Source organism: Galleria mellonella, unplaced genomic scaffold (assembly GCF_026898425.1).
Source record: "Galleria mellonella isolate WM207_F2 unplaced genomic scaffold, CSIRO_AGI_GalMel_v1 utg424, whole genome shotgun sequence".
NCBI lineage: Eukaryota > Metazoa > Arthropoda > Insecta > Lepidoptera > Pyralidae > Galleria > Galleria mellonella.
In genome coordinates, this window is record NW_026442097.1 from 1,806,412 (window position 1) to 1,821,384 (window position 14,973).

The 14,973-nt window shown below is 32.9% G+C and overlaps 2 protein-coding genes across 3 annotated transcripts in view; both read left to right on the forward strand.

Moving 5' to 3' along the window:
* The first annotated feature begins 1,293 nt into the window (after positions 1 to 1,293).
* Positions 1,294 to 5,124, forward strand: LOC113516125 (probable NADH dehydrogenase [ubiquinone] 1 alpha subcomplex subunit 12). Its single transcript, XM_026900500.3, has 4 exons — positions 1,294 to 1,478; positions 2,702 to 2,843; positions 3,899 to 3,955; positions 4,509 to 5,124. Exons 1-4 carry the CDS (start codon positions 1,378 to 1,380, stop codon positions 4,644 to 4,646), a joined length of 438 nt encoding a protein of 145 aa, XP_026756301.3. The 5' UTR covers positions 1,294 to 1,377; the 3' UTR covers positions 4,647 to 5,124.
* Positions 5,125 to 9,480: 4,356 nt separating this feature from the next.
* Positions 9,481 to 14,973, forward strand: part of LOC113515877 (uncharacterized) — a 39,809-nt gene continuing 34,316 nt past the window's right edge. For both annotated transcript variants that reach the window (XM_031914468.2, XM_026900173.3), the window contains exon 1: positions 9,481 to 9,745. The gene's annotated coding sequence lies outside the window, so the exon portion shown is untranslated. The remainder of the gene's footprint in view (positions 9,746 to 14,973) is intronic.

Sequence of the window (14,973 nt, forward strand, 5' to 3'; positions counted from 1 at the left end):
TTTTGTAAGTTAAAATATGAAACATGATCTGTCGAAAAAGAAAAACAATGCCAATGCCAAATATTAATTTAATTTGGATTGATGTAATATATATTGTGCCGTTTGGCTCTGATATAGAAAGGGTCACCCCGTTCTTTCCCTTGGATATTGTATGAGACAACTAATGGAAGTTAATGGTTAAGGAATGGGTAACAGGATCCCTTTTAAAACATTATCTTAACCTAATTGCAGTTGCGAACCCTCCTGCTAAGCGTGGCAGCTATTGGCAAAACTTCTTTTATGGGAGAGTTCTATGTTCAACAGTGGACAGTTAACGGTTCATACGATAGTAGAAATAATTCCGGCGTACTGCGCTTCTGACAGGGTTCAGTTTGTCATTTCCTCTCCTTAAGGAGAGAGATGTAAATTTTGTGTCAAAAATAATGATAATAATGCATTTTGTAATAAAAAAAACATACATACATACATACATATCTGTCACGCCTGTCTCCCATTAGGGTAGGCAGAAACAATGGAACGCCAAATGCTTCGATTCAAACAAACCTCTTTCGCTTCTTCCACATTCATCAATCTTGTCATACACGCTCGTCGGTTACGGGTACTTTTAATTTGGCCCTTCTTCAGCACGTTGCCTATTTGGTCGACATACGTCCGTCTAGGGCGGCCCCTACCGACATCTCCATTCATTCTTGCTCGATAAATCTCTTTCGTAATTCTTCTTTCATCCATCCTCTCCAAATGACCAAACCAACGCAACAGAGATCGACTTTCAGTCCACACTTCTCTCTAATCACACTGTTTGTATCTTTTAAAGTAATACCACACATACTTCTCAAAGCTCTCATCTGTACAGCAAATGCTTCTTCTGCCAATGATTCGCTTCCATACATGAGTGTTGAAGTCATTTTGAATAAAAAAAAGCTTTGCTCGATACATTTTTACTTGACATAATCGAGAGCAGTGCACCGTTAACACTGTTTCCCGCTTTTAGTCTCCTCTCAATATCTCTTTCACACTTCCCATCCCTCGTAAACAAAGAACCTAAATATAGAAACTCACTCACTTGCTCCACTTTTTCATCTCCTATCATAATCTGGCATGCCGTTAAACTTTCATTCCTCTCAAAAACCATTACCTTCGTCTTCTTCGCATTTATTTTCATATTTAAAAAAAACATATCTCTAGAATTCTCTACTTTAATTACTAAATAGACTAAATGATATTATAAATTATATTAAAAAATATATAAAATTTTTCTAAATTTGTCATAAAATTAAAAACTGGGTTGGCAACACTGATCAGCTGTGTAGTGTTGTGTCATTGTCAAATCAAAATTTTTATTATTTCTTGAAGAAATCGTTCAAAAATACCCAGAAAATGTCGATTGGAAAAATATTAGCGCTTGATAAAGTAGCGACGTTCTTCAATATTATCCGCCAAAATGGTGGCATAAGAGCTTCTCTTTACAAACTTTACAGGTAAAAATAATAAATCAATTATGTAATTGACAATAGGTTATGTTATCACAGATTTGTTTAATTAAACGCATACAGAAACAAGTACTTGATGCTTTTGAAATTGGAATACTAGTAGATTAAAAATAATGTTTTTAAATTTAGTGCCAGTGTTGAGAATATTTTTTTTGTTTCATAAAAATGAGCAATTATTTTTTTGTTTACATTCTTGATTATGTCTCTTTGTATTATATGAATTTTACAGTGTATCTATCACCTTGAATAGTATTCCCTTTATTTATAATAGTCATGCCACTTGTCAATAAATATCAAGTCATAAAAAAATTACACATTTAAAGGAGCTATAACAAAGTATGAATAAACATTTTGTAAATAAATAGACACCACTTTAAAGTGTCATCATGACCAAAAATTACATGGCATATAGCTGAGTGGTGCACAGTTTTAGTGCTTTTCTTTTTGTTTTAAAATATTTTTTTATTATTAAGTGTAGAGTTAAGGATTAAACACCTAAGGGCATTTATTGACCAAATATTTTTTTCTTTTTACTTTTTAGTTTATTTTTTTTTTTTTATTTTTTATTCATCAATTGATTTCATGGATTAAGTATAGATATGAACTATTTGCATATAGTGGAAGAAAATTGAATAAATATAAAAAAATAAAAATAAAAGAGGAATGGAGCCAGAATGTCTATTCCCAATATGAAGCTCAAAATCCAAAATACTACATAACAAATTAACTAACATATACATTAAGATTTCTTGTACTAACCATAATGTAATTAATACAATTTAAAACTATTATTGGATATAAGAATAAAGAGGCTTTATTATTATTATGAACTATTTGTAGTTTTTGTAGAAAGTATGTAGAAATTAAAGAGTCATGTGTTTCCGGTATAGAATAGGCCAAATCTCCCTTTCCCATGGGCGTCATAAGAGGTGAAGGGAAATTAATGGCAGAGTAATGGGCAGCAGAGTTCCTGTTAAAACATCATGATTTCCATAGTACTGTTCATTTCTATAGGTGACGGTTACCATTTTCAATCATGTCGGCTGTCAGCTTGTTTACCATTCTAGGATTCATAAAAAAAAAAGATAACTTTAATACCACCATTTTTTTATATTGTTAAACACCCTTTTGTAGTAAGACATGTAAATATGTATTTTACATTTGTCTATGGCAAGTTAGACTTTTTTTGTGGTAACATTTATAAATTTCAGACAGGACGAGCTGAAGGACGGAGTTCTAGTTGGCGAGGACAAATATGGAAACAAGTACTATGAGAACCCTCGGTTCTTCTACGGCCGGAACCGTTGGGTGGAGTACTCCGACAACTATAACATGAATTATGATGGCAGTCAGGTCAGAAACTAACTGTAATATTACTATCATGTAAGCTCCCCCAAGGGGTAGGTTTGTAATCAGAGTGGAGAGATAGCTGATGTGATGTTGATAATCATCAATAGCAGTATGATGGTATCAATGATTTTGAACTACTTTTTTTTTTTGCAATTTACAATGTTTATTTACATGTTTACTCCATATTGATTCATAACAGAGTATTTTTTGTTGGAATAAATGTTAATTGTCTTTATAAATAAGGGAGATTAACGACTCACTTATTTTGTGTTATTTCATGCTCTTTGCTGCTGTTCTCTTCTGAGTTCATTAATCTTCCATATTATGAATATAATAAAAAAAAAAAGTACAATAGAATATCAAAAAACATAAAAAGTGTAGATGATTCTAAAAAGTTTAAAATAGCTCTAAGAAAATATTTAATTATTTAAAAAGTTATTCTAAACTACAGGAATTTTTCAATGAGAAAATTTAATTGTATTTGTACCTATTTGTTTCAATGTAATAATGTTTTATTTATGTTAATTCACGACTACATATATATAATGTAAAAATTTATTTATATACTTTATGTAATATTTATTAATGTGATCGCTGCGCCCTTCCAGGGTTCATATTGATTCTTTACCTTTAATAAACTTAAGACCTATATTGTTACAACATGAAATAGCAATAAATTATTGAATTTAATTGAATATTTATATAGACATTGAATAAAAATTAACATAATCTTTAAAAAAACAAATGTTAGTTGTTTATCCCTTCATTGCATAATGATGGAAATTTCCATCATAACATTGAATGCCCAAACATTATATAAAAGAACAAGTTCACTTTGAGTTGATCGTGTCTGGATACCTTTTTAATGTCCATTGCAGAAAAAAAAAGAACCATAGTTGTCTAATTTATTTTTTAACCATTTTTCTTTTAATTTTGAACATGAATTATATCACTTTGATTTATTTTATCATTAAAAAAAAATCATGCAAAGAAGAGTTATGGAACAAAATTGTAATTATTATTAATGACTTTTTTTTATTTTTATTTATTCCTTTCAGATCCCAGCTGAATGGTTTGGTTGGATGCATTACAAGACCGATCTACCACCGCACCAGGTAATTTGAAACTTCAAGATTTATAATGATTATTAAAGATTTTGTCCCAAAAAAAAAAAGACTGACTTCAGTTTTTTTTACAACTCCATATTTAATTTCAACCCCCTTCCTCATTCCGCGAGCTTTTTGACCTCTCGTATAGCCTGTTAGGTCAATTTCCACGTGGTCCCCACTGGAAACCATCGTGCTGAATTCCAGGCGTATTCTTCACGATGGGGTAACTGACCTTTTCTGATTTTGTCACAATTGAAGTCTATTTTTATTTATTTTTTAATTATGTATTTGTACTATTATTGAAAATCAGCAGACTGTCTTATTTTTGGGTTAATTAATCATTACTTTTTTCTTCTTATTTGTTATAAATGTATCAATATATGCTGTGTTTGCGTATAAAAAATTGTTAGTTCTAAGTTTTATAATTGTATATATATTTACATTTTTTTGTGGAAACAATTGTTGGTGAACCTAAATAAATAAATAAATAAAAAAATAATAATAAATTACTTTAATTTTTTTTAATGTCTATTGAATTTGTCTATTTTTTTTTTTCTAGGATCCCAGCAGACCTCATTACAAATGGATGAGTGACTTCACAGAGAACTTATCGGGTACCACCGGCCAGTATACTCCATACAGCACCACCAGACCCAAGGTTGAGGCATGGGTGCCAAAGCCGAAGACTAGCCAGTAATTGAAATTACCACACGCTTATTCTGTTATGTACTAAAAATCTAAATCTATCTCTAAAAGTCTTTTGTTTTAAAAAATCTTTATTGTACATAATTTATATTCGACTTATTAAATGATTTAATTACAATGGCAGATTTATCCCATAAAGGGATCTCTTACAGTCAACCTTTGAGAAGCTGAAAGAAAACTGTAGAAGGTTCAAGGGTAAAAATATAATTCTCTAAAAATTTAAATTTATCTGTAAAATATATTATATATATATATATATATATATATATATATATATATATATATATATATATATATATATATATATATATATATATATATATAAAACGTCTGTTTGTCTATTATAAAGACATGTTTACTATGGGTAGGGTAGACAAAGTAATTACATTTCAGAACTACACAATACTGTTTGTTTCAATGACCTAGTTTTAAGTAGAAAATTAAATAAAACTATTTATAAAATTATATAATTTGTTTTATTATATGCGCTAACGGAAACAGCTGGCGGGGCACCAGTGAGGGATGATAGATAAAGATGAAACAGGTCAGTTAGCCCATCCTGACAAATTCAACTAGCCACGGTGGTTTCCAAGGAGAACCACGTGGAGGTCGACTTGACAGGGTAGATTGCTAGTAATGGGGTCAAATAGCTCCATTACTAATCCCTTTCCCTCCAATGTAGGTCAGTTAGCCCATTGCGGCGAATTCTACTAGAATTAACCACGGTGGTTTTCAGGGGGAACCGCGTGAAGGTCGCCCTGATAAGATGTATTGCTGGCAATGGGGCAGTTAGACTCCATTACTAACAATCCCTTCCCTCCCCCTCCACTGGTTCCCCGTTTTTTTAATGGATGATAATGGAATTACCATTCCAAACCCCGTTTTCGCTAACGGTATTGGCGGGACACTAGTGAGGGATTTTTTTTTGGATGAAAATGGAATAGTAACCCCGCCTACGCTATCGGGATATGCTGGCGGGGCACCAGTGAGGGATGATAGATAATGGTTTCCAGGGGGAACCGCGTGGAGGTCGATCTGTTAGGGTATATTGCTAGTAATAGGTCTGTTGGATCTCATTATTAACAATCCCTTTCTCCCCCCACTGTTATCCCATGAGCCTTTACCGATAGCACAAGTGGGGTAACCATTTCATTTTCATCCATTAAAAAAAAAGATATTTTTTTATTCAACTTAGAAAAGCAAACAAGCTGACGGCCCACCTGATGGAAAGTGGTAACCGTCGCCTATAGACTTGAGCAGTACCATGGACATAACAGAATTTACTGTTTCGCCCACGATACCCCCATTCCCGAGGACTCGGATGTTATTCCTCTGTACCCTGTAAATTCACTGTCATATCCCACCCTTCAAACTGAAGCACAGCCATGCAAACAATAATACTGCTAGCAGTGGGGCAGATTGTCCCCATTACTAGCAAAATACTGTTCCCTACTCATTGGTAGAAAGAGAGACATTATTGTTTTTCAGTTGGTGTTATTCTCTGCGGATACAGTACCGAAATGAGTTAATTCGTATGGCCGGGCCCAGTTGTTACGTCCATGTATAAAACCAGTTCGCAGCGCCACGGGTGTGGCCAGTGGCTCTCAAACTTCATAGTCACACAGTATACTCTGTTATGTCCATGGTACTGCTCATGTCTATAGGCGACGGTTACCACTTTCCATCAGGTGGGCCGTCAGCTTGTTTGCCATTCTAAGTTGTATATAAAAGAAGTCACAATATTACATTGGGCGCAGATATCGCAGTGTGTATTAGTATTCCAACAGTGCTCTTCATGTGTTTAGTCTCTCACGAGATTATAAAAATAATTATAAAAAAAAAAAAAAACTATTTAAAAACAAGTTTATTTGGATTTACATGCAACGGTTACCACAGGTGGACCGTCAGTTTGTTAGACATTTTTAAGTATTAACCACGATGGTTTTTAGAGGGGAGTGTGGAGGTAGATCTGGGAGCTTACCATGAAATATTTCCGAAATTTCAGGGCCGACCGAAAAAAAGTCGATTGCTTGGGTACCTCTGTCCCATTCGTGTTTCAACCGTAAAGCAGTTGTGTTTGCATGGCTGTGTTTCGGTTCGAAGGGTGGGATATGGCTGTGAATTTACAGAGTACAGAGGAATAACATCTGAGTCCTCAGGAATGGCAACGCATGGGGGGTATCATGGGCGAAACAGTTTACTCTGTTATGTCCATGGTACTGCTCGTGTCTATAGGCGACGGTTACCACTTTCCATCAGGTGGGCCGTCAGCTTGTTTGCGATTCTAACTTACTAAATTGCTTTAATGATATTTTGAGCCGGTATCCGCAATTGGATGTATTTGCCCCCAACTTGCTGGAGTTTCGTCGGATGACCACAGAGTGTTTGTGTGAGAGATTTAGACTCTAAAGTTATTTGTAGTTAAGTTAAATCTTTTTTATATCATTCCTTTTATGTATGTACATATATTATTCCTTTTTTTATATATGTTATTGTACTGATGCTTTCCTTGGCGAGCGTATTGGAAGACTAAAGCTCATACATTTGATGTAATAAATAAATAAATAATATATATCGTTTAAAAATATTTAAAATGTTAAAATATCGTTCCTTTGGACTATTATGGTAGGATTTATGACGAACGAAATGTTAAGCTCCATTCACTGGCTCGATTTCGGTACGAACGAAAATACGAAATTGTGTCCGAAAATTCGGAATTTCATTTCATGGTAGACCCCTAGTTATTTTGATTTAAAAACTAAACCAGTAGAAATCTGCAAGTATGTCTTTTTATATAAGAAAAGATTTATACCAAATCTGTTTACAACTGATGGAGTTACGAAACAAAAAAATAACATACAACTGAATTGATAACCGACTTCTTTTTGAAGTCCGTTAAAAAATGGTGTCACGTCTCACTCAGTTCCGTGTTTACGGAAAGGAGGTTTATTTTTAGATAATTAGTCTTGGATTATGGTGGGAGTGTCTATTCGTATTTACGTAACAGTTAAGAACAATCATTAGTTATTTATTAAAAAAATAACAATGTAATTACATTGTGTCCGAAATTATATATTATTTTCTCAAACATGCTTGGAAATGTGAGCATTATTTTACCAATCTTCTTCGAGATAAATCAAAATTGCCGTACTAGCCAAGATACATGCGGGCAGCGGCCGGCAAAAGTTGTATGAAAATCCATATCTGTCGTGTTTTGCGGCCAGATAAATTACTATGTAAACTCATATCTGACCTGTAATTTAAAAATGGAATGACCTTTTACTTTGAAACATGGCTATCAAGGAGGTAACAAATAAAAGGTTTTATTTAAATTTCGAATTGGCTTGCAAATAAAAAGCTGATTATTGAAAAAAATCAAAGGAACATTATGGTGCGTGAAAAATTATTTTTGTTCGTTATTCGTCACTGAACTTAAAAAGTAAAATTGTGTTTTTGATTTCCATGCATTGTTTAAGAAAAGCACTATACAAGCCTTGGCCACAACTAGGTATTGATGGACTCACGTATGTGTGCCTCGGCTACGTCTCGGCCCACATTTGCACGTTCATCCATCTATGCCTCATTTGTTGGCCGCTGCAGTAATGTACTATTTACAAAAAAGCATTAAATGAGATTGAATATTAGAAGCATTGTAGTAGATAATAATCAATACATATAATAAAATCGCAACTCGTCGCTGTCTGTACATGGAAGATGTATAAGAAAAACTAATTATAGGGAGGCTTTATAAACGCAATAGAATCCAAAACAATGATTTTTAGAATTTTTGTCTATACGTTTGTGCATGCTAATCTCAGAAACAGCTTAACCGATTTGAATACAGTTTTCATTGATGCGTTGCGGTTTACTCCACTTAACATTTAGCGTTTGTTTTATTTCAATCGGTTCATAAATAAAAAAGTTATATCAATTTAAAGAATGACATATAAAATGCTATAAAATAACCGATCTAATCTCGATCGAAATAAGCTTCTGCTAATTCAACTGAATTAGCTGAAGCTTTTTTTATTATATTTTTTTTTATACAACTTAGAATGGCAAACAAGCTGACGGCCCAACTGATGTAAAGTGGTAACCGTCGCCTATAGACATGAGCAGTACCATGGACATAACAGAGTATACTGTTTCGCCCATGATACTCCCCATACGTAAAACGTGAAGATCGACCTGCTAGAGTATATTAATATACATATATTAGTATAGTAATATATCAAGCATTAATTTCGCCCTGTAGACATATTTTAATGTGTGCACAAGTATAAAAAAGTATAAAAAACAAGTGCAAAATAAAAAAATGCTTCTATTTTTAATTAATTTTTTAAATACGTACAATTCATAGTGCAGGGAAACTCCTAAAATTATCGATAGTAAAATAAGAAAACTGAGACGTTTTGTGTAATTTATTTTCGTGAAAACATGTTGTTTGTTACAATATTTACGAGTAGCCCTGTCATTGTAATATATTGTATGGCCAGTTGGTTTAACTCGCGCCGTCTCCACGAAAGTTTAGGAAACATTGTTTTATAGCGACTGCTCATAGCACAATACAAACGCAGTGAACGGACCAAGCTTTTATAATATAATATCAGACGAAAATATTACTTAAACCACGCAACTTAACGCTCAAATTCTAATAAGATTAAATGAGTGAAGTCACACTAACGCAATTGATACAGACAAGCGACATCGAACTCAACGCGACAAGGAATAAGAACGTATATATTTTGTGTGACCAATAAGCTCAGTTGATGTTGGTAACTTTTTTTGCTTACACAGGTAAAAATATCTTGGTCTCGACTCGAATCCAGTCAAGATGCGACGCGTAACTTCACAGACGCATCTGATTGCACGCACTGCAGTCTGATAAAATTTTTTTTTTAGTGAAATTATTAAGAAAATATAATGATGTATCAAACAAAAAGTTATTGTTCACGATCTGTGGCGTGAAGTGAATGTTTTAGCGACCTCTATGTGGCATGGTTGTGTGTACATTTCTTTTATGTAGTGTTTCGAAATAGTTTATGCGTGCAAAAAGGTTATAGTGTTACAAAAACAGGATCTCGGCTTATGGTAAGTTTGGCATGTTAGAGGCTCGATTTTCGATGGTGTACGCTGTTATGGTGGACGGTGTTGAACAAAGAGATAAACTAGTTTCGAAAGTAAGCGTCTTAATTTTTGTTAGGCACTTAACTGTATAAGGATGTTTGGACAGGAAAGTTTTTTGTTGTCAAATAGAATAGCTTCACAGTCGAGGGTGGATAGTGTTGCAATTTTTTATCGATATGATTATTGTAATTTAAAATTGATCGATTTACATTGAATAATGGTATTACACTACTGTCTGTCCAGTGATAAAAATAATTAAATAAAAGTAAATCAAACAGTTTATTATTGGTTATTGGTATTGGTTTTCAAAATTAGTTATGGATTTTATTCATTAATCAATACCGAATAAAAGAAGAAAATCTATATTTTTTTGTTCTTATTTACACGACATAAAACAAAGATCTTTTCATCATCATCGACAAAGAACTTACGAAATCGGCAAAATAGTTTTTGAGTTTATTCATTACAAACATACATACACACAAAAATACAAATCTTTCCTCTTTATAATATTAGTGTAGACAAAAAGTTATTGAAACAGAAAAAAAACAAACATAATAGTGCATAGAGGTGAGCTTATCTCCAATAGAGATTTCTTCTAGCAAACCCAATATGAGAAAACTGACAGTTCATTAGTAGTTACAGTCATACATGTGTACCGATCGACTTATAATGTTATAGTTAAAGATAAATAAATAATATGTATTTACAATTGAAAACACCGATAGGTATAAATAAATAAATATATATATAAGTAAATATATATACCTTACCAGAGGGAGACTTTGTACAAAAGTTGATTGCTTGGGTACCTCTGTCCCATTCGTGTTTCTACCGTGAAGCAGTTGTGTTTGCATGGCCGTGTTTCGGTTTGAAGGGTGGGATATGGCGTGAATTTACTGGGTATATATGTATTATACTATATATATATAGTATAATACACAAATATAATATGTACCTATTAAACTACCTATATACTTAGTAATTAATTGTCATCAAGTCATCATGTAATCATGATTTAATGGAAAATGAAACAGTTATATGAGTCTCTCCCACAGTTATCAAGTATGAGCGTTGATAGTAAGTGCGGTTAATTGGTCGGTCGTTGGCTTGGACGGTTACTAATAAAGTTAGTATTATTGCTTGTTTTTTTGTATATGTTTGTTTACATTTTCACATTTAATCAGAGGGTCTACCATGAAATGTTTTCCGAAATTTCGGGATCGAACGAAACAAATTTTTTATTTATTAATATTACATTATTTTTGATTATTAATATTACACGCGGGGTGGGGGGGGGGGGGGGGAAGGATTGTTAGCAATGGAGTTCGACAGCCCCATTGCTAGCAATATACCTTATTAGATCGACCTCCACGTGGTGTGTCCTGGAAACCATCGTGAACAAATTCGTCACGATGGGCTAACTGACCTACTTTATCCTCACCTATCATTCTTCACTGGTGCCCCGCCGGTGTATACCGATAGTGCGGATAGGGTTACCATTCCATTATCATTCATTAAAAAAAAATTATTACACGCATAACTATATGCAAATCAATACTGTAAAAGGAGAGATAAGGATGAACAGCAAAAAATATAAACAGCGCCTTATAAATCATACGAATGACCTGGCTGGAGAACTACTCACAGCACAACAATGTACAAGACTGAGACGATGGCTTGTATTGAACCTTGACACTAGAGTTTGAAGAGCTTTACAAAATCATTCCGAGAGAACTGTCAGTGGACTGCTCCTCAAAACGCAAATCTTCACAGAAGACACTATTTGATTATGGTTGTTATGAAAGAGTCGACTGCAGATAAAAAGAAAGAAAACCAAAAAAATAAAACTAAATTAATATTACACGATAGGTACTTAAACATTTTTAATAGTTTAAAACTATTAAAAATGTAAAAATATCATACCTTTTTACGATCGAACGAAATGTTAAGCTCTATTTACTGGGCCGATTTCGGTACGAAGAAAAATACGAAATTGAGTTCCGAAAATTAGGAATTTCACTTCATGGTAGACCCCTTGGTTATAAAGAAAATACTACCAGCGAACTATATACAAATAATTAGAACATTGCCGTGTGGTCCCGGCATGGAATAAGCCATCCCTTCATTTTCTGTCGGTGTCGTAAGAGGCGACTAAGGGAGAGCGAAGGATGGGCAACAGCGTCTCTCTTAAAACGTCTCTAAAGCTTAATAGAAGTTGCTAACCGACTGCCAAGCGTAGCAACCACTGGAAAAACCACCCAAGAGGAAGGTTTATGTCCAGCAGTATCTGTGATTATGGTATTATTCTCACAAGAATAGGTAGTTGTGGCTACGTGCTGACCACAACTCCTCCCCCTTCCATTTTCTTGTTTTCCCCCATCCTATAATCATCTTTCCCATGTTTCACGCATCGATTAGCACCATAGATCGTGACATAGTGTTGTCAAAAATCGATTACTAATCGAAAATCGACTTATCGATTCGATTGGTACCCTCAGTAATATATATTTTAAAGTACAGTAAAATTCTATGTACATTTGGTGGACTTAACACCGGACGGTGTTCTCTACCAGTCGACCATTGGGCGAAAACGGAAATTGGAACTGTAAATAGAGCTTAACATTTCGTTCGTAAAGAATCCTACCATTATAATCCAAAGATTATAATGGTAGGATTGTTGATTAAGAACTATATTTTAACATTTTAAATATTTTAAAACGGTATGAATCATGTAATTTTAGATTTAGATTCCGGTTTAGATCCAGATATAGACGTAAGCCATGACTCGTTGGCAGTGTTTCGCGGTAAGATACTGAACACCATGTAGATTTGATTGTATTGCCCAGTCTTGTTTTATATTTAATTGAATTTTGTAATAAAGAATATGTAATTATAAATTTAATTTATTATATTAATTATATTACGACCTTTATATGCTAGCAATCTGTAGTCAATATTGTGCACGCCTGCTATAGCTATGCATATGAGCATGCTACACAAAAAATGTTATTTAATTTATATATAAAATGTGTACTGTCGCTGTGCTCAATTCGAAAAAAAAAAAAAAAAAAATTTATCATTCAATTTGTGTTACGTTCGGTCCCGAAATTTCGGAAGATATTAGTGGTAGGCCCACAGGTTGCAAACAATAAAGAACGACATGAAATGGCGACATAACCATGTATGTGGCGCAGGACTGCTAGGAATACAGACCTTAAATAAACTGGGATAATAGCTAGGTGAAAGAAGAAGAAGAATAGATTAAAAAAAGTAATTAATAATTAACTGCGGTAATCATTCATTATTATTATTATTACAATATATTTATTGTAATGTCAAAATGATTTATAATTAAATTGTGTTTCACAAAAGAAAACGATTTAAATTATGGCAACACTAGTTATTATGATCTAAAAACAAAACTACTGAATCGATGAAAAAAAAATCTGTGGGTTCAAACTGTTAGTATAACTTAACATAATTTTCTTTCTTACTGTTGAGTTTCTTATGAGCTTTTCTGAACAGATAAACACCTTTCCAAACCGTGAAATTATAAAAAAAAAATCAATTTAAAATATTTAGATCCTTCCATATGAAGTCGGATGAAACGGAAGAATACGTCAGTCAGAATTGTCAAAAGCTTAAAAATTAATTAAATCATTGAATATAAAAATAACCTATTTGAACATCAAGCCAATTAAAAAATAACTATATTTTTAAAATGCCATGAATTCAAATATATAAAGATTTATGATAGTAAGGTATACAGCGCAGATTTAAATTTAGAAACTCGTAGTTCCTTAATTGAGGCTGGCAACACGTTATAAAGTTTTATTCATAATCTAAGGTTTTATTGTATATTTTGTACAAATAGATAGTCGTGGTAAAAACTAATATGTCATATAGTTCATATTTGCTTTTTGACTACGGATCTCTAAAAAGTAGCTATTATATAAATATTGAAGAGCAACGCGGCAGGTGCAAAACCGGTCCTGGAATTTCTTTTTTTTTTACACTCAACTCCTAAGAACGATTAAAAAGGGGCTCGAACATTATGCCATACAGCTATAACTAGCATCGCACGTGTTAAGAATTTTGATACCTTTAGGTATAATATGTTTGCGGTATTTAGAGGTTATGTCCGTAAAATAAATAAATAAATCATTATGCAGCGTTAACAGTATAAAATTATAATTGTTATTAACTTTCTAGGCAATATTTTTATTTTTTTTTTGTTAATAAAAGGTTTTATTGTCTATTTTAATGTATTTATTTACATAAAAAATAGGTAAAATAATCCATGTGATGGATGGAAGCAAGCAATAAAAATATTTAATTAATTAGTAGTAATTAAGTATTATATATTATTCTAATCTTTATGACTGTTATTTATATTATTAATATTAATATTTGAATTCATTTAATAACATTCAACAATTTAATTCTATTTTAATGTTTCTCAAACTCAAAGCATACCTACTGTGGTTGCTTCTAATTGTAAGTAACAGTTAGTCCTAATCCACTTGTGTACTGTATTGAAATGCTTTGCTGTCTTATGTTGGTGATTCTATAAATAAATAAATATATATTTATTTGTTTTATATGTAAATTTTTACAAAATATATCAATTATTATTAGTACCGCATTCGTATTTTCTGACACTTCCCTAAGGTTGACTGGGAGATAATGCTTTTAACATTAAGTAAGAAAAAAGCAACAGCTTTTTTTTTGATGGGTAAAAATGGTATCGGTAACTCCGCCTGCGCTAACGGGATACGCTGGCGGAGCACCAGTGAAGGGTGATCGATGAGAATGAAAACAGGCCAGTCAGCCCATCACGATGAACTCATCAGGAATTAACCATGATAGTTTTGGAAAAAAAAAAACATGATAGTTTCCAGGGGGAACCGCGAGGAGGTCGACGTGGTTGGGTATATTGCTAGCAATGGGGTTCTCAGTCTCCATTACTAACAATTCCTCCCCCCCCCCAAAAAAAAAGCAACAGTTGTCTTTCTTGCCTGTTATTCTCAGTTGAAGTTGCATTCCGAACTAGGCAGTTGATTTCTAATACATATTACATACATATTTAAAAAAATTTATTATTAAGTTTACTTGAATAAAAAATATTTATTATTATTATTCACCTCATATTCAATTGTCCATTACGCATTCATTTACGGAGTTATAAT